The 23,781-nt window shown below is 36.7% G+C and overlaps 2 protein-coding genes across 2 annotated transcripts in view; both read right to left on the bottom strand.

Annotated features, from left to right (window-relative positions):
• The window catches only part of LOC147912746 (uncharacterized), an 88,834-nt gene that overhangs the window by 42,756 nt on the left and 22,297 nt on the right, over positions 1 to 23,781 (bottom strand). Inside the window, 1 exon segment of the mRNA XM_087422332.1 lies at positions 1,602 to 2,490. Within this exon segment, the coding sequence (XP_087278458.1) occupies positions 1,602 to 2,490 (889 nt within the window).
• Positions 8,253 to 18,240, bottom strand: LOC106803297 (KRAB domain-containing protein 5). Its single transcript, XM_014794326.2, has 3 exons — positions 18,226 to 18,240; positions 15,494 to 15,620; positions 8,253 to 8,362 (listed from the first exon to the last, which is right to left on the bottom strand). The coding sequence occupies exons 1-3, from the start codon at positions 18,238 to 18,240 to the stop codon at positions 8,253 to 8,255; spliced, it is 252 nt and encodes an 83-aa protein (XP_014649812.2).

Below are 23,781 nucleotides of genomic sequence, written 5' to 3'. Positions count from 1 at the left end.
GGACGCAGACAGGGGCAGAGGCAGTACTGGGGGTCCATGCATTTATTAGGGTCCATGAGTGGAGAGTTTTGGGGTTCCTGGACTAAGTCTGAATAAGCCAATTCAAACCAAAATGATGGGATTTTGGTAAGCTCTGTTGGGGTCTCATCTAAGGGGTTAACAAGAGGAAGGCATTGGTAGGTGGTGAGACTGTTGATAACAAGGGCCACCAGGGAAGTCATACCAGGAACTCACATTTTCTTGTGACTTTGGAGACTGTTCTATAGGGCATGTACTCATGGGAGGGGCTAGGGTCAGGTAAAGTCCCCCACAAGCTGCTTGACTACACAAATGGATGCCAAGGCAGCAATATCATTGAATAGTTTAGGTAAACTCTTGACAATGTCCTATATAATCTTTATTATAACTGTTTTAATGTCCCTTTAGTTACAAAAAGGAGGAAAAGATACAATATATAAATTATGGGAAATATAATTTCAAATTATTTGACGTTTAAGCCTGCTAGAAAAAGAGGTTACTAGTGATGTCATTTCACTGCATTAGGAAAAAGTATATTGTTACCATCCTCATCTACAACCTTAAATAAGGTATGAGAGGTTATTGTTGGTGGTGGGATAATATCTCATTTATTACATGTCACTTTTAACATGTTAAAAACATTCGATTTTATTAATTAAAATATATTAAATTCACACGTAATCTAAATAAAGCATTTCAAAATCCACTGTATGATCTCTAGTCAAAATACACGACAAGAATTCAAGAAGCATTCTTGTTCCTCTATATAGTGATCTGAGAATTGTGCTATCTGTGGTTTCTGAGACTGAAGCTAATTATTTAGAAAACATAGATGTGCTCTAATTTTATGCCATTTTAGGGACGGGCTATACTTAGCTCAGATATCTGTGAAGATTACTTTATTTCAACAATGTCAACTAAGTTTCATGAATTTTATCTATTACTATTAGGAAGGTAGATCAGGATTTTACTGAACTTCCTGTTTTTTATTCCTAAATAGCAATTGGTAAAACGATTTAAAATTCAGAATGCTCCTCTGTCTTACTTTAATAGAAAGAATGACACCCTGAATAGTTACCTCATGGTGAATTATATCAATGTTATCAGTCAACCACAAACAGCTTCTCCATGTAGTTTTTCTTCATAGTTTGTACAATACAGTGTCCTTAATCTTCCATGGAAAAGTAGGTATGATGAATCTCACCTAACATAGAAGAGTCTCTCATATCATTGAGGCAGCAACAATCAACCACATGATTTCACATACAAACTAGGAATAAAAGCACAGTGTGAAATGATTTGAGACTTGAATTACATTAAAAATATTGTCTTTTCAAAAATCTCAAATACTGGCAATATAAAAAGGATACACTAAAAATAAGTATATCAGTCCAAACATTAATGCCCTTGATCCTTAGAAGCATACTAACAAATAATCAAAGAATTTTAACTTTGGATTATTTTCTATAATAAACATTATGCTTTAGAGTCATATCTGAAAAGTGTTATTGATGGACTGACTGCTTTTTAGTATGAATTCTCATATTTATTTAGATTTGATCTTTGATTAAATACTCTCTCACATTTTTAGATCTGTAAAGTTTTTTCCCCCCAGTATGAACTCTCTGGTGTTTTCTAAAGTGTGTATTTTGGACAAACTTCTTTCCACATTCATTATATTTGTAGGGTTTCTCTCCAGTAAGCACTCTCTGATGTAGAGTAAAGCTGTGGCTCCAGTTAAAGGCTTTGCCACATTCTTTACATTTATAAGGTTTCTCTCCAGTGTGAGTTCTCTGATGTTGAGTAAGGCTGTAGCCCCAGTTAAAGGCTTTGCCACATTCTTTACATTTATAAGGTTTCTCTCCAGTGTGAGTTCTCTGATGTTGAGTAAGGCTGTAGCTCCTGTTAAAGGCTTTGCCACATTCTTTACATATATAAGGCTTCTCTCCAGTGTGAGTTCTCTGATGTTGAGTAAGGTTTGAGCACCTGTTAAAGGCTTTGCCACATTCTTTACATATATAAGGTTTCTCTCCAGTATGAATTCTCTGATGTCGAATAAGGTTTGTGCACTGGTTAAAGGCTTTCCCACATTTATTACATTTATAAGGTTTCTCTCCAGTATGAATTCTCTGATGTTGAGGAAGGTTTGTGCTCTGGTTAAAGGCTTTCCCACATTTATTACATTTATAAGGTTTCTCTCCAGTATGAATTCTCTTATGTCGAGTAAGGTTTGTACACTTGTTAAAGGCTTTGTCACATGCATTACATTTGTAAGATTTCTCTCCAGTGTGGATTTTCTTGTGTCTACTTAGAGTTGATGATTGACTAAAGACTTTCCCACATTTCTTACATTTGTAAGATTCCTGCTGAGTATGAATACTCTGATGTTGCAGAAGTTTTTCAGACTGGTTAAAATCTTTGTCACATTCAATACTATTGTAAATCTTCTGTCCAATATGGATCCTCTGATGTGTAATAAGGTATGAAAATAAACCTGGGGTGAGATGAGATGACACAGCTGAAAGATATCAAATAAATTATGCCACTTACTACACTCAGTGAATATAGTTTATAATTTCATATAAAATTGACAAAACCTTAGCTCAATTAATAATAAAAGAGAGAAGATAAAATCAGCAATGAAAGTAGGGACATTATAAATGATACCACAGAAATAAAAGTAATTGTGAGAGGCTATTATGAACAATTATATACAAATATATTAAACACATAGGATAAAATATATGAATTTCTAGAATGGTACAACTTATGTAGACATTAGCATGGAGGAATAAAAATACAACAAACCTACAACCAGTAACTAGACTAAAACAGTAATTTAAAAGAAACTGCCAATGTGGAAAAGCTCTGGACCAGATGAATTCACTGGATATTTTTGCAACATTTAAGGATAAATTGACACCATTTCTCCACAAACATTTCCTAAAATTGAAGAGGAGACAAATTATCAAAACACTTTCTATGAGGTCAGCATAACCCAATATCAAAGCCAAACAAAGTCACTACAAGTAAAAATAACTACATGCTAATATCTGTGCTGAATATTGATTCATAAATCCTCAATAAAATATTAGCAAACTGAAGTCAAAAGCACATTAAGGAATTATACACCACAAAAAAGTAGGAATTATTCCTGGAATTCAATCATGTTTCAAAATATGGAAAACAAAATATGTAAGGATAAATTGACAGAATGAAGGTCAAAACTACTAACAGTATCAAATGATGCAGAAAAATAAACTGACAATATTCAATGCTGTTTCATGAAATAACACTCAGAATAGGAATTCAGGAGACTACCTGAATATAAGACTATATGAAAAGCCCAGAGTTGACATCATACTCAATAGTGGAAGACTGAAAGATTTTTTCCTATAATCAGGAAAAGCAAGATGCCCGCTCTCACCACTTTCATTTGTCATTGAACTGGATATCCTAGCCTGAATAATTAGACAGGAAAAGAAATGAAAGCAATCAACTCAGAAAGAAAGAAGTAAAATGATTTCCATTGACAGATGACAGGATCTTATATGTGGAAAACCCTAGAGAATCCACACTAAAAAAAGAAACATAGAAGTCATAAACAAATTTAGCAAAATGCAAGATACAAAATTAACACATAAAAACTAGTGGTGTTTCTGTATAGTAACATGGAGTAATCCAAAAAAGAAATTAAGAATAAAATTACATTAACAATATCATCAAACAAAATAAAATACTTAGGGGTTAAAATAATGAAGGAGGTGAAAGACTTGTATGATGAAAAATATAAAATATTGCTGGAAGTAACTAGGGAAGAAATTAAAAAATGGAAACACATACCATGTTCCTGGACTGTAATACTTAATTTTGTTAAGCTGTAAATACTATCCATCTGTATTTTCTACAGATTCAAAGCAATCCCTACCAAAATCATAATGACACATTTGACAAAATAGAAAAGCTCATCTTAAAATTTTTATGGAATGCCACAGGACACCAAATATCCAAAACAATCTTCCACAGAAAGTGTCAAGTTGGAGGAATCCTAGGAAATTATACACACTTCCTGATTTTAAAACACATTACAAAGCTATGGTTATCAAAAAAGTTTAGTACAGACATAAAGACAGATGTAGAATAATGGAAGAGAACAGAGTCCAGATATAAGCTCTCATATATATGGTCAAATGACCTTCAACAAGGGTGCCTATACCACACAATGGGGAAAAGACAGTCTCTTAAACAGTGTTGGGGAAATTGGATGGCTAAATGCAAAGTAATAAAGTTGGAACCTTACCTAACACCACATACAAATATTAACTCAATAACAGATTACAGATTTAAACATAGGGCCAGCCCGGTGGCGCACTGGTTAAGTTTGTGCACTCTGCTTCTGCAGCCAGTGCTTTGCAGGTTCGGGACCTGGGCACTGACTGATGCATTGCTTGTCAGGCCACGCTATGGTGGCATCCCATATAAGGTTGAGGAAGATGGGCACAGATGTTAGCCCAGGGCCAATCTTCCTCAGAAAAAGAGGAGGATTGCTAACAGATGTTAGCTCTGGGCTAAACTTACTAAAAAAAAAAAAATTAAACATAAAACCTCCAAATGTACATCTATTACAAGAAAACATAGGGGAAAAATCGATAACACTCAATTTGGCAGTGATTTCTTGTTTATGACAGCAAAAGCACAGGCAACAAAAGCAAAAATTTCAATTGAGATTGCATCAAATGAAAAACCTTGTGCACATTATATGCAACAATCAATGGGGTGAAAAGACTACCTGTGGAATGAGAGAAAAATTTTTGCAAAGCATATATCTGATAAGTAGTTATTATACAGAATATGTAAAGAACTCTACTAATCAATAAAATCAAAAAACAACACATTAAATAAATTAGCAAAAGATTGAATAAATATTAATCTAAAGATGATATACAAATGTATAACAAACATTTGAAAGATGATCAGAATCACTAATCATTAGAGAAATACAAATAATAACCACAATGATGTATCACATCTCACCCATTAGGATGACCACTATTAAATTAAGAAAAAAACACATAAGTGTTTGCAAAGATATGAAGAAATTGGAACACTTATGTATTGTTGGTGTAAATATAAAATGGTGCAACCATTATTAAAAACATTATAGAGGATTCTCATAAAATTAAAAATAAAATGATTACATGATCTAGCCATCCCACTTCTGGGTATACATATAAAATAATTCAAACGATGATCTGCAAAAGTTATTTGCACACCTAGGTACATTGTAGCATTATTCACCAAAGTGATAACAGGTGGAAGCAAGCCAAGTGTCCATGAATAAAAGAATGGATAAAGAAAGTGTAGCATATACATACAATAGATTATTATTCAGCCTTGAAAAGGAAACAGATCTTTCACATGATATAACATGGATAAATATTGAGGACATTATGTTAAGTGAAATATATGAGACACAAAAAGAGAGTTTCCATATGAGTTACATATGATTCCACTTATGTAAATAATATAATATAATCAACCTCAAAGAAAAAGAGTGGAAGGTAGTTAGCAGGATCTTGGGGCAGAGAAAATGAGGAAGTGGCTACTTAATGTGTATTGAGTCAGCTGTGCAAAATAAAAATTCCCAGAGATCAGTGGTACAACAATGTGAATATACTTAACACTACTGACCTGTACAGGTAAAAATCATTAAAGATGGTAAATTTTCTGTCATGTGTTTTTAACCACAATTAAACAGAAAAAAATAATACTTAACGTGATAGAGTTACAAAACTTTTCAAAAATTACCTTTAATTAAAAAAATGTTCTTTTCACATAAATAGGATATAAATTCATCAATAAATAATGTGAAGTTAAGACTATTTCCATGACTATTCACCCAGATGGAATGAAACAACCATTGGTCATTAACCAAGAAAGGAAATAAACCAGATAATTCACAGACAGAGTAGGGGTAATAATTTTACAGACAAACACACACATAATTATATTAGCAACAGACATACGGCTGATTCATATTTGAATTAAATTACAGGGCCCGCCCGGTGGCTTAGCGGTTACATGCGCTGGGCCCGCTACTGGCGGCCTGGGTTCGATCCCAGGCGCACCGATGCACTGCCTCTCGGCCATGCTGAGGACGCTTCCCACATACAGCAACTAGAAGGATGTGCAACTATGACATACAGCTATCTATTGGGGCTTTGGGGAAAATAGGAGGAGGATTGGAAATAGATGTTAGCTCAGAGCTGGTCTTCCTCAGCAAAAAGAGCAGGATTATCACGGATGTTAGCTCAGGCTTATCTCCTCACAAAACAAAAAAAAAATTCCACATTGTCCTAACGGTACTGAGTTAACTATTATTCACATTCATAACATATAGGTTAAGAAAACACAATTAACTAATTTTGGAGGAAACTACCATAGAAAAGAAAGCCCAGGGCCGCCCCATGGCTTAGTGGTTAAGTGCGGGCGCTCTGTTGCAGGCGGCCCGGGTTTGATCCCGGCGCACACCATCGCACCATTTCTCCGGCAATGCTGAGGCTGCGTCCCACATGCAGCAACTGGAAGGATGTGCAAGTATGACATACAAATATCTACTGGGGCGTTGAGGGAAGAAAAAAGGAGGAGGATTGGCAATAGATGTTAGCTCAGAGCCAGTCTTCCTCAGCAAAAAGAGGAGGATTAGCATGGATGTTAGCTCAGGGCTGATCTTCCTCACAAAAGAAAAAAAAAAAAGAAAGCCCATGATTATGGAATTGGAAAATAAGATTATGAGAAAATTTAGCCTCCAAAATTCTAAATAAAATATAGATGTACTATTAAAAAAAAATCCCTCTATATAACTATAAGTTTCAACTGTCACTGTGGGACCATGAAGAGCTAGCATTTTCAATGACTGGCATGTGTTATATAGCAGGAAAATTTCAAAGTAAAATGCCTTATAATCATTCATGAAAGTACTGCTGAAAAATTTGAATGAATAAGCATGTAAAAGACACTAGAGAAATTTATTATATTATTAATGTATTGCTGCTATTCTTATGCAAGATGGAACGGCTGTAATCCATCGTTTAGAAGAAAAAAAATCCCTTCATTTCTAAATAAAGGAACAATATGAAAGTTGTAAAATATGCAGAACATCACTGTTACATAAAATGAACATTTGGGATTAAATTATACCATGATTCAGACAGGCGTTGTGGAAATTTGATGGAAAACATAATGACTACTTTTGCCTGAAGTAAACTTAAATTTATGAACCAAAGATTTTCGTAAATATGGAGTTCCTACTGATAATCAAACACAATTCTTACTAAATGTGTACATTTGAGTGTGTTATATCAGAACATTTTTATCTAAAATCATGGATGAATTTGACATAGAACTAATTGGAGAGTGAAAATTTATAGGATACAGTCCTGGGAAACTTCATGCTAAACCAGATGAAATTATAAAATTATAGTTATTAATAAATAAAATAATAATTCAGACTTTAATATATGATGGGCAATGTTCTAAGCTCCCCCATGGCATTAATTTATTTAATAATTCTATAAGGTACATAGATACATTAAACTATTTTACCATTGAGGAATTGGGGCTTATAGATTTGAAATTTTTCATGTTAGTTCACACAAGGAAAAGGAAATATTGGAGTGAAATAGAGGATTACATTTCCTTATTTTAGGGTGGTGCTTTGTACTATAATAACATTTCTACATCTGAACATCTTAGGGATATGTTTGAAGTCTCCATAGATTGAAAATTATAGAGCCAAAAGCATATGATATCTGTCCTCAGTGTTACTGGGATTTCTGCACCAAAACCCAGTATCCCTACTCACTCTCCTCACATACTTATGACATGAAGTAAAGACAGAACATAAAAAATGACTTAACATAGAGTTCCTCAGAAATGTGCATAGATTTTTCCCAGATCCCCAAGGCAATGGATGTCATGCAGGCCCTCACAGAAAAGGGGCAGACTTTGCTTCTCTCTGTGAATGTGATGGATGATCACTGGAGCAGAAGGAGAAGGCTTAGAGGATTTAGGAGCATGGCAAGAGAGGGCAGCAGATGTCCCTCTAGGACAGCAACAGAAATAAACCTAGATTTTCAAAATAATTTCCATTGAAATAAATATTCCCAAAACACATCTTAAGATTTGGCCTCCTCCTTGACCTTTGCAGCTCTCAGCTGTGTCATCTGCTTTACTCATTTCCACTTACCTGGGTATGTGACTATTGTCTCCTTCCTCTTCACAACCCAGGGATCCTTCATTTCCTCCAAAAAGCTGACCAGGTCTGGCTTAGAGACAACAAGTCCTGTTTATTAAAACAAGAAACATGAGTTTTGCTGGAGATTCTCCAATTTACAATCAAGTATTGTGCTCAAGAGAGAAGAGAGGTTGTTGTAGAATATTATAATATTCTAGAAAATAATTTCCCAAAGTATTATTTTCTGACAGCTTCTTTCCTATACTAGACTATGTTTAAAATTTTCAGATCTTGAGTTCCACTCCTAATTACTACTGAGTCAAATATAAGGGATGGGAGGGGGTGATGTCAGCATCATGGCAGAACGAGCACTTCCCTTAGAATCTACCCCCTAAGATACATCAAAAAGGACATTCATAAACCAACAGAGACATTCACACAACACAAAAGACATCTGAGAGACCCACACAGCTATATGTCTGATGGTGGAGGTGCTAGACTTCCCAGGAAGAAGTGGAAGGAGGTAAAGGGATCGTGCACTGGCTCTGAGAAAAGGGGGGGAGGGGCAGATTTCCATGGGAATGGCTTCACTATCCAAGTTTCCTCACAGCTCATGGGAAAGCTCTACACAGAGGAGACTAAGTTATTGTGGGGTGTCCTTATCAAGGCAGCAAGCCAAGAGGGCAGAGAGCAAGGGCAGAGTGAGAAGACCCTGGGACTGCACACATGAAAAAGAACCCCTATCCCCACCTGGCACACCAGCTCTGCCAGAGCAAGGGATACTTGTCAGAGGGCTCATGCATATGTTAGAAAAACAGCAGTTTGAGTGGGCAGTGAAGAAGGGCTGTCAACATAGATTCCAAAGGAAGGCATAGACACCAGGGATGGCAGCAGGCTCAGAACACACAACTTCCTGACACCCTCCGAGTGGTGGCAGGTGGAACTGTGACCAGATACTATCACCATGCAAAAGCACAAATCCACGCCATCAAATAGTATGAAGAAATATATTAATACCGCAGACCACAAGGAAAATGACAAGCACTCAGAAATTCATCCTGAAGGCACAGAAATTTACAAACTAAATGACAGATAATTCAAAAGAGCTATCATAAAAACCTTAATGGATTACAAGAAAATTAGGAAAGGCAGTTTAATGAAATCTGGAACAAAATTAATGAACACAGGGAATTATTCACAAAAGAGATTGAAACTATAGAGAAAAAATAATCAGAAATCTTGGATATGAAAAACACAATGAATGAGATAAAGGAAAATCTGCAGTCCTTGAATAACAGAGCTGATATTATTGAGAATAGAATTAACAATCTGGAGGACAGAAATATAGAACTGCTTCAGGTGGAGGAGGAGAGAGAACTAAGACTAAAAAGAAATGAAAAAAATTCTCCACGAATTATTCAACTCAATTAGGAAATGCAACATATGGATTATAGCTATTCCAGAGGGAGAGGAGAGGAAGAATGGAGCAGAAAGCTTGTTCAAAGAAATAACAGCTGAGAACTTCCCAAACCTGGGGAAGGAGCAGGAATTCCAAGTAAAAGAAGCTAACAGAACTCCTAATTATATCAAATAAAATGACCTTCTCCAAGGCATACAGTAGGAAAACTGGCACAAGTCAATGACAAAGAGAAAATATTAAGGGCAGCAAGGCAGAAGAAAATAACTTACAAAAGAACCCCTATCAGGCTTTCAGTGTATTTCTCAATAGAAAACTTACAGGCTAGGAGAGAGTGGAATGATACATTCAAAATTCTGAAAGACAAAACCTTTCAGTGCCAAGAGTACTCTATCCAGTGAAAATATCCTTCAGACATATGGAGAAATAAAACGTTTCCAGATAAACAAAAGGTGACAGAGTTCAGCACCACAATAACCACCCTGAACTACAAGAAATAATCAAGAATGCCCTCATAGCTGAAAGAAAAAGAAAGTGTTTACAAAGCCTTGAGCAAGGAGTTAAACAGGCAGACAAAATCATCAAATTGCAGCTCTGTATCAGAACAGGTTAGCAAACACTTAATTATAACATTAAAGATAAAGGAAGAAGAAACATCAAAAATAACTATATTCTTCTCATTTTAACCACAAACTAACAATGCAAGATGGAATAAGTTGTGACAATAATAACTTAGAAAGGGAAGAGGAATGGGATGGAATTGTCTTAGACTAAGGAAATAAGAGGCTATCAGAAAATGGACTACCTCATCTACAAGATTTTTTACGCAAACCTCATGACAACCACTAAACAAATAATCAGAACAGAGACACAAATGATAAATAATTCAAAAACCATCAAAGAGAACTACCAAACTGAATTGGCCGTTTGAAATACAAGGGACAAGAAACAAGAGAAATACAGAAGAACCAGAAAATGAGTGATAAAATGGCAGCATTCAGCCCTCATATATAAATAATCACTCTAAATGTAAATGGATTGAATTCTCCAATCAAAAGAAACAGAGTGACAGGATGGATTAAAAAACAAGATCCAACAATATGATGCCTTCAGAAAACACATCTCATCTCTAAAGACAAACGCAGGCTCAGAGCGAAAGGATGAAGGAGGATACACCAAGCTAATTGCAAACAAGAGAAAGCAGGTGTTGCCATACTTATATCATACAAAGTAGACTTCAAGATAAAACAGGCAATGAGAGACAAAGGGGCAGAATATAATGATAAAAGGGATACTCCACCAAAAAGGCATAACACTTATAAATAGATATGCACCCAATACAGGAGCACCAAAGTACATAAAGCAACTATTAACAAACCTAAAAGGAGATAGATTGTTCCCCTACACAATAACAGTAGGGGAACTTAACACCACACTTACATCAAGGGATAGATCATCTGGACAGAAAGTCAACAAGGAAACAGTGGACATAAAAGAAAACTAGACCAGAAAGACTTAATAGTTATAAAGACAGCACTCCATCCAAACACAGCAGAAAACACATTCTTCCCAAGTGCAAATAGCACATTCTCAAGGATAGACCGTATGTTGGGAAACAAGGCAAGCCTCAATAAATTTAAGAAGATTGAAATCATATCAAGCATCTTTTTCTGACCATAATGCTCTGAAACTGGAAATCAATTACAAGAAGAAAGCTGGGAAAGTGACAAATATGTGGAAACTAAACAACATGCTACTGAACAACCAATGGATCATTGAAGAAATTAAAGGAGAAATCAAAATATCTAGAGACAAATGAAAATACACCATACCAACTCATATGGGATGAAGCAAAAGTGGTCCTAAGAGGAAAATTGATAGCAATATAGGCCCACTCCAACAAACAAGAAAAATCTCAAATAAAAACAATCCTAAACTACACATAACAGAATTAGAAAAATAAGAACAAACAAATCCCCAAATCAGCAGAAGGAGGGAAATAATAAAAACATAGAGCAGAAATAAATGAAATTGAAACCAAAGAAAAAACAGTAGAAAGGATCAAGGCAACTAAGAGCTGTTTCTTTGAGAAGATAAAATTGACAAACCCTTAGCCAGACTCACTAAGGAAACAAGAGAGAAGGCTCAAATTAAAAAAAAAAAGAAAGAAAGAAATGAAGGAGGAGAAATTACAATGGATACCACAGAAGTACAAAGGATTATAAGAGAATACTATGAAAAAAACTATATGCCAGAAAATTAGACAATCAAGAAATTGATAAATTCTTAGACTCATATAACCTCTCAAAACTGAATCAAGAAGAAATAGAGAATATGAACAGACCAATCACAAGAGATTGAAACAGTAATCAAAAACCTCCCCAAAAATAAAAGTCCAGGACCAGATGGTTTCTCCAGAGAATTCCTACCAAACAATTCAAAGAAGATTTAGTGTCTGTCCTTCTCAAAACTATTCCAAAAAGTGAAGATGGAACACTTCGTAACACATTTTACGAATGCCAACATCACCTTGATCCCAAAGCGAGACAAGGACAACAAAAAGAAGCAAAACTAAAGGCTAATACCACTAATGAACATAGATGCAAAACTATTCAACAAAATATTGGCAAATCAAATAAAGCAATACGTTAAAGAGATCATACACCATGATCAAGCAGGGTTTATACCAAGGACACAGGAACGTTTCAACATCTGCAAAGCAATGAATGTGGATACACCACAATAATAAAACGAGGAATAAAAACCACATGATCATCTCAATAGATCCAGAGAAGGCATTTGACAAGATCCAATATCCATTTATGATAAAAACTCTAAACAAAATGGGTAAACAAGGAAAGTACCTCATCATAATAAAGGCCATATATGACAAACCCACAGCCAACATCATACTCTATGGGGAAAAACTGAAAGCCATCCCCCTGAGAACAGGAAGAAGACAAGGGTGCCCATTCTCACCACTCGAATATTATTCAACATAGTACTGGAGGTTTTGGCCAGAGCAATTAGGCAAGAAAAAGGAATAAAAGCATTCCAAATAGGCAAAGAAGAGTTGAAACTCTCACTGTTAGCAGACATTTTATATATAGAAAACCCTAAAGAATCCATCAGAAAACTGTTAGAAATAATCAACAACTACAGCAGTGTTGCAGGGTACAAAATCAACTTATAAAATTCAGTTGCATTTCTACACTCTAATAACTAACTAACAGAAAGAGAACTCAAGAATACAATCCCATTTACAATCGCAACAAAAAGAATAAAATATTTAGGAATAAATTTAATCAACAATGTGACAGACCTATAGAATGAAAACTGTAAGACATTATTGAAAGAAATCAATGATGACATAAAGAAGTGGAAAGACATCCAATGCACATGGATTGGAAGAAAAACATAGTTAAAATGTCCATACTATCTAAAGCAATCTACATATTCAATGCAATCCCAATCAGAATTCCAATGATATTCTTCACAGAAACAGAACAATGAATACTGAAATTTACATGGGGCAACAAAAGATGCTGAATAGCTAAAGCAATCCTGAGAAAAAAGAACAAAGCTGGAGGCATCACAATCCCTGACTTCAAAATATATAGCTATATAAAGCTATAATAATTAACACAGCATGGTACCGGTACAAAAACAGACCTACAGATCAATGGAACAGAATTGAAAGCCCAGAAATAAAACCACACATCTGTGGACAGCTAATCTCGACAAAGGAGCTAAGAAAATACAATAGAGAAAGGAAAGTCTCTTCAAAAAATGGTGCTGGGAAAACTGGACAGCCACATGCAAAAGAATGAAGGTAGACCATCTTCATTTAGCATACACAAAATTAACACAAAATGGACCACTGACTTGAAGGTAAGACCCAATTATAAAACTCCTGGAAGAAAGCATAGGCAGTACACTCTTCCACATTGGTCCATAAAAGGATCTTTTTCAAATTCCATGTCTACATGGACAAGGGAAACAAAAGAAAAATAAAACAAGTGGGACTTCATCAAACTAAAGAGCTTCCGCCAAGCAAATGAAACTGGGTTCAAAATGAAAAGACAACTTACCAGCTGGGAGAAAGTATTTGCAAGTCATATATCCAACAAGGGGTTAATCTCCATAATATATAAAGAATTGACGCTAACTGAACAACAAAAAAACAAACAAACCAATCAAAAATGGGCAGAGGATATGAACAGACATTTTTCCAAGGAAGATATACAGATGGCCAATAGGCACATGAAAGGATATTCAACATCACTAATCATCAGGAAACGCAAATCACAACAACACTAAGATATTACCTTACACCCCTTAGAGTAGCTATAATCACGAGACAAAAATAACAAATGTTGGAGAGGTTGTGGAGAAAAGGGAACCCTCATTTGCTGCTCGTGGGAATGCAAACTGGACCAGCCTCTATGGAAAACAGTATAGAGATTTCTCAAAAAATTAAAAATAGAAATACCTTATGATCCAGCTATCCCACTACTGGGTATTTATCCAAAGAACCTGAAAGCAACAATCCAAAGAGGCTTATGCATCCCTATGCTCATTGCAGCATTAATCCCCACAGCCAAGTAGTGGAAGCAACACAAGTGTCCCTTGACTAATGATTGGATAAAGAAGATGTGGTACATATATATACAATGGAATAGTACTCAGCCATAAAAAAAGACAAAACTGTCCCATTTGCAACAACATTGATGGACATGAAGGGTATGATGTTAAGTGAAATATGCCAGACAGAGAAAGACAAACACTGCATGATTTCACTCATATGTGGAAGATAAACTAACACAGAGAGAGAGAACTGTTTGGTGGTTACCATGGGGAAAGGATTAGGGTGGGCACAAGGGATGAAGGGATATATTTATATGGTGACTGACAAACAATAATGTACAACTAAAAGTTCACACTGTCATAAACTATTATGACATCAATTATAAAATTAATTAATTAAAAAACTATTTACCAAGTAAATAGATTTAAGTCAAAAAAAAAATAGAAATACCATGTGACTCAGCTTTTCCACTTACTGTGTATTTATCCAAAGAATCTTGAAATCAACAACTCAAAGAGACTTCTTCACCCCTGTGTTCACTGTAGCATTATTTACAACAGCCAAGACATGGATGCAACCCAAGTGCCCATCGACTGATGAATGGATAAATAAGAAGTGGTATGTGTATACAATGGAATACTACTCAGCCATAAAAAAGACAAAAGCGTCCCATTCACAACATGGATGGACCTTGAGGGTATTATGTTAAGTGAAATAAGCCAGACAGAGAAAGACAAACACCATATGATTTCACTTATATGTGGAAGATTAACATATGGACAAAGAGAAGAGATTAGTGGTTAACAGAGGAGGGGCCTTGGGGGTAGGCACAGGAGTAAAAGGGCACATTTTTGTAGTGACTGACAAATAATAAAGTACAACTGCAATTTCACACTGTTATAAACCATTATGACATCAATAAAATAAAATTTAAAAATAAGGGATGAAATTGCACTTTAATATGAGGGGAACACTATTTTATGGCACTGAGTTTATAGAATTACCACTAATATAGAGTGAAGGATGCAGATCACCTCAAGAAAGGGGAACGTTAAAGTCATGATGAAACTTCATGAAGCCTTTCTTTTCTACACTAACACTTCCCCATTTTTTTCCTTGAAAGCAACAATCTGAAACTCTACTGTAGGAAGCAGAAGCTCCTAGGAAACATTCTACAAAGGAATCAAAACTCTAAGAGGGTGGATTATGAATTCTGGAAGGAAGTTATCCTCACCCAAGGAGACCAGGTTCCTGTAGTTCTCTAACATCACATCCCTGTACAATTCCTGCTGCGTGTGGTCCAGGCACTCCCACTCCTCCTGAGAGAATTCTATGACCACATCCCTGAAGGTCAACAGTCCCTGGAATAAAACACACATTTACCAAGTGTCTTTGGGCAGAATTCATAGCTTTACACGATATGAAATGAGAGATTAAAGGGGTCTGATTCTGACTTAGGAGAGTGACCTGAAATACATAATTAATAGTTTTTAACAAAGTAATATTCTACAATATGATCTGGAACTCTGAGGAAAGAGGATGACATATGATCCACAAAACCGCTGTAGAGACTATACTCCTGTGGCAGATAAATTACAAAATTAAACCATCAGTACAGGCATATGCATTTGTGAGTGCTGTATTTATATCAGACAGGATAAGTTGTGAATATTTCTCACATGCAACAGTCACGGCGAGTTTAAAGTGCACTTAGCAAATTTTAACTCTTCCTCAATGAAGTGGAGATTTGTTAAATGCAAATTCTGATTCAGGAGTTCTGGGATGTGGCGTGGGTTTCCGTGATTTTTAATAATCTCTTTAACATCTGGACAGTAAAGCCTCTGGTACAAGGGCCACACATTTGAATAGCAAAGAGGTAGACCAAGAAGGAAGAATCCATGGTTGACTTTGAACTGAAAGAGCTGTGGAAATTACAGGTTCTAATAGCATAGTAAGTGTGGCAACAACAATCCTTTTTGAAAATTTACAATGTACTAGATATCGCTGTAACAGTATGTTATGTATTATCACATGAACCACATAATCTGGAGAACAAGAATATTATTTTTCCTCTCTTTGGCGAATGTTTTGTCAAATATCCAGTGAATAGTAGAGCCTGGGTTTTACTTAAAAGTTAATCTGAACTAGAATTTATTTTAAAAGAACACAGACCGGGCAGGCCCTGTGGCTTAGTGGTTATGTGTGTGTGCTCCGCTGCTGGCGCCAGGGTTCAATCCCGGCGTGCACTGATGCACCGCTTCTCTGGCCATGCTGAGGCCGCTGTCCCACATACAGCAAGTAGAGGGCTGTGCAACTATGATAAGCAACTATCTGCTGTGGCTTTGGGAAAAAATAAATAAATAATTTTAAAAAAGTAGCATATTAAAAAAAAAAAAAAAGAATACAGACACGATATGCAAAGAGACAACTCTAATGTGTGTTTCTAACAGGTTCTGTAACTGTGAGAAGAATAGGAAACAAATTAAGAGGGAAACAAGAAAGAACAGAATCAAATAATGTTAACATTTTATGCACATAAGGGCATGCATACAAATGTAGGAACTATGGACATACTTGAAGAAAGTGATAGAGAAAGAAAATTTTCATATCAATGAAATCAAAGATTATTGTCACTTCTGTAAATTCTATAAATCTAAGGTGTATTTTTAAATGCACTAGGAAATGAACACACAATCACATAAAATAAGACAGTTAGAGCTATTGTTTCTGGAGAGACATCTCTTTTCAAAATCTCTGTTTTATCATTTGTGTTGGAGCTATATTTTAGAAACAACACACTTGAACACAAATTCATATGGGAGTTTCTGTAAAAATTTCTTTAGAAAAATATTCAAAGAAGTTAAAAAGAAGAGCGTGTCTCATGACATGAGCATGAAATGAAATGGAATCTTATAGAACTGAGGCCTCATTGATTGCAATCTTGTCCTTGCAAAAGTCAGTGTCTTCAGTAAACAAAGGTGAGAGCATTCTTTTTCCAAATCAAACTGCAAAACAAAGAGAAACTAAGAAGAAAAAGGAGTTTCCAGATTAAATGTGATGGCTTCTGCACATCTCTTGATAAATCCTCCAACACTCTTATTAATACTAAAAGGAAAAAATATTAACTTCTATAATGCAGAAATCTGGCAGAGAGCACCAGTGAACCAAAGTGAAAATCAGCTGTAATGGGACAAACTGATATCAGGTGACTGAAACACACAGGACACATCTACCAGCGCTGTGATAGTTATTGGCTTAAAAAATAAATAGGGAAATCATAGTCCTAAATTTGATTATGAATACACATCACTTTTTGCAAATTCTCAGTCCACATATACCTCATGTTCTGGTAACTCTAATAGTGCATTTAAATAGTAAGGTCTTTTCTAACAAATATAGTGAGCAAGTCTCTTCTAATTACTCTTTTTCTTTTTAAGAAATTCCTGAGTTTTTCTGGGGCCACTAATGCCACCCTATTTCAAAGTGAATTTTGTTAACACTTGTATTCTATGGAGCTGATGCTGCATCCATATTAGAAAACTGAAAGCTACATTTTCCCTTCCTTCGCTGATATATCTTGGCCATCAGAACTCCACCTCAATAGGGAATCCTGGATATCAACACCTCCCATGTAATTGATTCCTGTCACAAAGGGAATAATTCCCATTAGTTGAACATCATTAATTCATGGTGAGGAATTCTTCATGCTGTAAAGGTGAGCCTGGATGTGAAGGGAGAATGGAGAAAAGGCTCTGGGGCACATGGGAGAAGTTTATTCCTGAAGAGCTGACCTGACGATCATAAGTGCAAGAAAAGTATGGGAAAAAAAGTAGTTGAAAAATAACCTCACTGGGCAGCAACAGCAGAAGTAGAAAATTAAAGGTTGGCAGATTCTAAATCCATGGCATTTCAGGAGGAGAAAAGTGGACACAGCCTCTGAGCTGGGGCACGTGGAATGCATTTTACCTGAGAACCTGCCATTTCTTCCTCTTCCTCTTCCCTGCTCGGGAAGCTGTTTTCTTCAGGCGGATATGTATGTAGGAGGAATCACGTCTGCAGATCCTGAGAATCTGCCTTCATAAGTGTGAGCACAGCCCCGTCATCTGCTACCTACCACACACTGTACAGACAGAAGCTCTTCAAATATTGAAAAAGTCCCCTCTCCCATCCTTTGTCACAGGAGAGATTCAGGAAATAATGATCTCTCTACACGGAGACCAAACTGTGTGCTTTTGTTTTCCATCTCTCCACAGGCTCTGCACTCACACAGATGTCCTAAAATTCTGCCAGATGGGGAATAGGGTCTGTACTGTCCTTCCCCTTCCAAGTCCATATCAGAGCTTGGCCTCTGTTATCTCCAGTTGGACCAAAGCCTGTGCCTCAACTCGCATGAATGTACCCCAAGGAGCCCTTCCGCTTAACCCTGGCCTCACCCTGTAGAAATCACCTGGAGCCCTTAATTGGGAAACAACATTGATGCACCCACCCAGACCACAACAGACAGAGACTCTGTGGGGAGGCCACAGGTGATGACATAGTTCTCAAAACTCCACATGTGGATCTCTGTAATGGGAACCTGGATGGGAAACCACTTAGCTAAGCATTTCTTCTACTGAAGATGCTGTAACGTGCACACAGCATCCCTTGGGTATCAGGATCCTACTCTAAGAAGTTATGATTCTGCAGGTTTGCAGAGAAGCCCATGAAATGGCATCTTTAACCAAATCCCCTGTTGGTGCTGTCGTTTCTCCCCTAGACTGGGTTTTCAGTAGCACTGAACTAGAGATATTCTAACACAGGACACCTGAGGACCATCATGCGTAGCGTGAGGGTTTGAGGCAGGAAACCCTCTAAAAAAAGCACAGGCCCTTTGGGCAGTAGATTCCTCAGGGCTGAGTTTCTCTTCCCTGGACGGCCAAATGTCATTATCTAGTGCACATGTGCGGGGTTGAGAGTGCAGGGGTGGCAGGGAATCAGGTGGTGGCATCAGGTGTGTGAGACGTCTACCCTGCCAGAATTTTTCTTAAAGCTACCTCTTGAGTCCTCAAGCACTCTTTCACCTCCAAGGAACCAAGTGAATACAGTTACATGAACAATCCAACATATAAACTGCCTGTCCCAGCTTTTTTGAAATAAACCAAAAGCAGCAATGGAGGATGGATTCAGTTTGTGGTGGGAGTGGATACAAGCCTTTGAAAATGATACCATAAAGGCATATTTAATACATTTATGAAAAGGAATTCAAGATCTATATTAAGTAATATACTATTATAACTAGAATTAACAGATCAGGAATTTTTTTCCTCTGTTGCTGAAGCTGCTCAGAGCACGTGTGTGTGCTTTTATGAATTGGGATGGCACAAATGGTGTTGTTCTCTCACACACTCCTTTGGTATTTGATAGTTTTCTCACATCTTTAAAGTGCATTTACTAAAGATAAATCTTAAAGAAAGAAAATCATCATCCATTTTTCAAATAAAATTTGAGAGCATTGATTCTCTTCTTCTAAAAATCTCAAATATTATGTGTTTCTATGTCTCCACATACCAATGTGTAATTTGTAAAGAATTTTTTTTTAGAGTAGGTTAAGGTTCCTCAGAAAAATTGATAGTGGAAGGTACTCGACATTTCCCATATACTCTCCTGGGCTCCCACACATGCACAGCCTCCCCATTATCAACATCCCCTACTCAGAGTGGTCCAGGTTTGCTACCATTGGATGCCAAATCTACATTTGGACACATCATAAATACTCTTCAAAGTCTGTAGCTTACTCTTATGCTTCACTCTTAGGGATGTAGCATTCTGTGGGTTTGAATAAAGGTATAATGATGTGTATCCATCATTATGAGCATATCATATAGATTATTTTCATCATCCTGAAAATCGTCTATGCTTAGACTATCTCATCCCTACTACCTCCACCAACCCTGGCAACTACTGACTTTTAGACCATCTTATAAATATGCCTTTTACTTCAGGATATTGTATAGTTGGGAGCGACATATATTTGGTAGCCTCTTTTTCTAGATTGGATTATTTCACTTAATAAACATGCATATAAGTATCCTCACATGTATTTAAATGGCTTGATACCTTACCCTTTTAGTGCTGAATAGTATTCCATTCCCAGAATCTAAATTAGAGCTATATTGATCCATTCATCTACTGAAGAACACCTTGGTTTACTTTCTAGCTTTTTGCAATTATGAATAATAAAGTTTCTATGAATATCCATGTGCAGATTTCTTCTGTGGACATGTTTTTCAACTACTTTTAGTAAGCACCTGTATGGGGCAAAAATTGCTAGATTGTGTGGTAAGAATAGTGTTTGTTTAATATTAGCAGAAACTGCCAATCTGTCTTCCCAAAGCACCAGCTGTATTTATTTTGGCATCTCTACTTAGAAATAAATGACTCAAGATTCTGGATTTTGCTTCACATCCACTACAGCATTTTTATTGTATCAGTGTTCCAGATTTGTGGGCCAGTTCTAATAAGGTAAGTGGGCAGCCTTGGTATACACTAGTATTTTTTTATTTGCATTCCACTGATGACATAACATGTGGGTCATTTTTCCACAATAGCTTAGTAGCTAAGTGTCTTCTTTGGGAGTGTGTCTGTAATCAATTTTGTTGGCCCATTTTTATCGGGTTATATCTTAATTTTTTTCTTTCTACCCTAATCTGGTATTCATTTTATTTCTTTTTCTTCTCTTAATACATTTAGCAAGTGACTTTCCCTGTATAATATTGGAAAGGAGAGGGGAAAGGGGACATCCCTTGGGTATCTTGGACCTGAACTGAGTGGGAAAATCTTTGAGTTTCTTACCATTGCAGGTAAGATGTGAGCTGTGTAAGGTCTTGTGAGGTTTTCTTCATCATCTTCCAGTGAAGCTCCTCTCTAGTCCTAGTTTACCTGAGAGAATTTTATCCAAAAGAATGGAGTTTTGAGTTTGTCCAAAAGCTTTGCTCTTTTGAGATCTCTACTGATATGGGGATCATATGATTTTTGTTTTGAGATGAATACAATTATTTGATCTTGGAGTAAGCTTAACCCAGCCTTGCCAGTATCTGGGATAAATCCTGGTTGGTCAAGAGTATGCAATTTCTTTAAAAACATTGTTGAATTTAATTTGCTAATATTTTGTCACCATGATTTTTCATCTATGTTTCTAAGAGATATTGGTCTATCAAATTTTCTTTATTAGTAATGATTTTACTCTTGTCTAGCTTTTGGATATTGTGGTTTTAGTGTCAGATATTTATTTGTGATAAAGTCTCAATCCATTATTGCTTCCAAATATTTTCCATTACTTTCTCTCTCTCTATTTTCCTTCTGGTCTACCCATTACTCACATGTCACACCATTTAGTTGTCTACAAATCTTGAATATTGTATTCTGCTGATTTTTTTCTCGAGACCAATTTCTCTTTACTTTGTAAGCTCTTTGGAGGTTTCTTTACTGACATGTCTTCAAGCTCAGAGATATTTTTTCCTCAAGCCATGTCCAGCTCTACTAATAAGCCCATTTAATTATGGAGAGGTTTGGGGGAACTGCGATAGGAGACGTAAAGAAACTTTCCACTCCAAAACAAATGGACTGAAGGTATATTTTTACATAGAGGAGAGTGAAGGGTGGGATAGTCCCCATGAAACAGATTCGAATAGGTCAAATACTAAGAGGGAAAAACATCAGCTCTAGAAGACTAGGAAAGGGGAAAACATTCAAGAGCGAAGGCTGAGATAACAGCAGATTCGAATAGATCAGATAATGAAAAGGGAAAAACATCAGATGCGACTGGAAAGTGGAAAAGCATCCACATCGACTGAAGGGAAATGAGACAAAATCCAACCAGAAGAGAGAAAACACCAGGTTGAAGCCAAAAGAGAACACGTCAAAATCAATTATTCACAACAAATCAATTACTTTACAACAAATCAAATTTACTCACAACATCCACGCCCCACTGCTGGGAGAGCCTTTCAACAGGACACGGGTTGGGTGGGAATCACAGGTCCTGGGCAAGGCGTCCCTTCCACAGGTGGAACTCTCCCACCCGGGCCTCTGTCTCCAGCAGTTTTTTATAGCATCAATAATTTTTCAGAGTAAGCAGTTACAGAGTTTTTTTTCAGAGCAAGCATTCTGAAGTGTTTCCATACATAAATGGTTATCAGTGGTGTACGTGCACTGGAAGGCCTTTACCTCCTGGCTATCGTCCCAGCCTGTAGCAGTTGTTGCACGTGCATTGTTTTTCCTAGTTATCATCCCAGCCCGGCACAGATGGCCAGTCTTCCCCAGGCCGTGACGCCCAAAGGACCTTGAATTCTTACAGAATTGCAACTATCTCCGTGGGAGGAAAGGCCAGTTCCCACCACCACAGAAAGCAGCTTTATATTTCTTTGTGTGCTGGTGGCTGAAGGTCAATGGAAGCAGCCAAACATGGCTGTACTCATGTCAAAGACACCCACCAAGCACATTTTTCATTCCTATTAATTTTCTTTTTATCTCTATTATTTATTTTTGGTTCTTCTTATTAATATTTCTATTGCTCTTCTTACATTGCCCATATGTTCTTGCATGCCGTTTCCTTTATCTATTAGAGCCCTTAGCATTATAATCATAGTTGTTTTAAATTTTTGCATAATAATTTTCCAGTCACTTTAAGTTCTTGCTTCCCTTTTTTTTGTTTTTGTGAGGAAGATCAGCCCCCTGAGCTAACATCCATGCTAATCCTCCTCTTTTGCTGAGGTGGAAGACTTCAGCTCTGAGCTAACATCTGTTGCCAATCCTCCTCCTTTTTTTCCCCAAAGCCCCAGTAGTAGATAGTTGTGTAGTCATAGTTGCACATCCTTCTAGTTGCTGTATGTGGGATGCGCCCTCAGCATGGCCAGAGAAGCGGTGTGGGGTGAATGCGCTCGGGATCTGAACCGGGCCACCAGTAGCGGAAGAGCGTAGTGCACTTAACCGCTGAGCTAGGGAGCGGCCCATGCTTCTCTTTTGATTACTAATTCCATATTCACAGTTTCTCCCTTCTTTCCATTTTACTGTAATCATTCCAAGTGAAATCAGGCTGCTACTCCATGAACACTTTGCTTAGAAATTTTCCCAGCCAAAGATCTCTAATTTCATTGCTCACAAGGTGTACTCTGCAATAAAAACACTTCTTGAACACAGTTCAGCCAGGATCTTTGCACATTTTAACAACAATCACCTTTTATCTAGTTTCCAATAACATGTTTCTCATTTCTGTCTGAGAGCTCATCAGAATGGCTCTTTTCTAGAGTCCATATTACTACCCCATTCTGTTCATGTGGACCACTTAGGTATTCTCTAAGTTTGAGGTTCTCTTCTACAGCTCTGTACTTTCCATTCTGTCCTCCTCCTACTCAGCATCACCTTTAATACCATCCTTTTTTCAGGAGATGATGCAGGATTTTACAGTATGCACTTCCAAACTCTTTCAGCCTCTACCATTGGTCACTTCCAATACCACTTTCACATTTTTATGTATCTTTACAG

This window comes from Ceratotherium simum, chromosome 33, assembly GCF_057802395.1.
Source record: "Ceratotherium simum simum isolate JZ-2026a chromosome 33, ASM5780239v1, whole genome shotgun sequence".
In the NCBI taxonomy this organism is placed as follows: Eukaryota; Metazoa; Chordata; class Mammalia; order Perissodactyla; family Rhinocerotidae; genus Ceratotherium; species Ceratotherium simum.
Note: the sequence above shows the minus strand (reverse complement) of the source record. Positions and strands in the feature narration are given on the sequence as shown.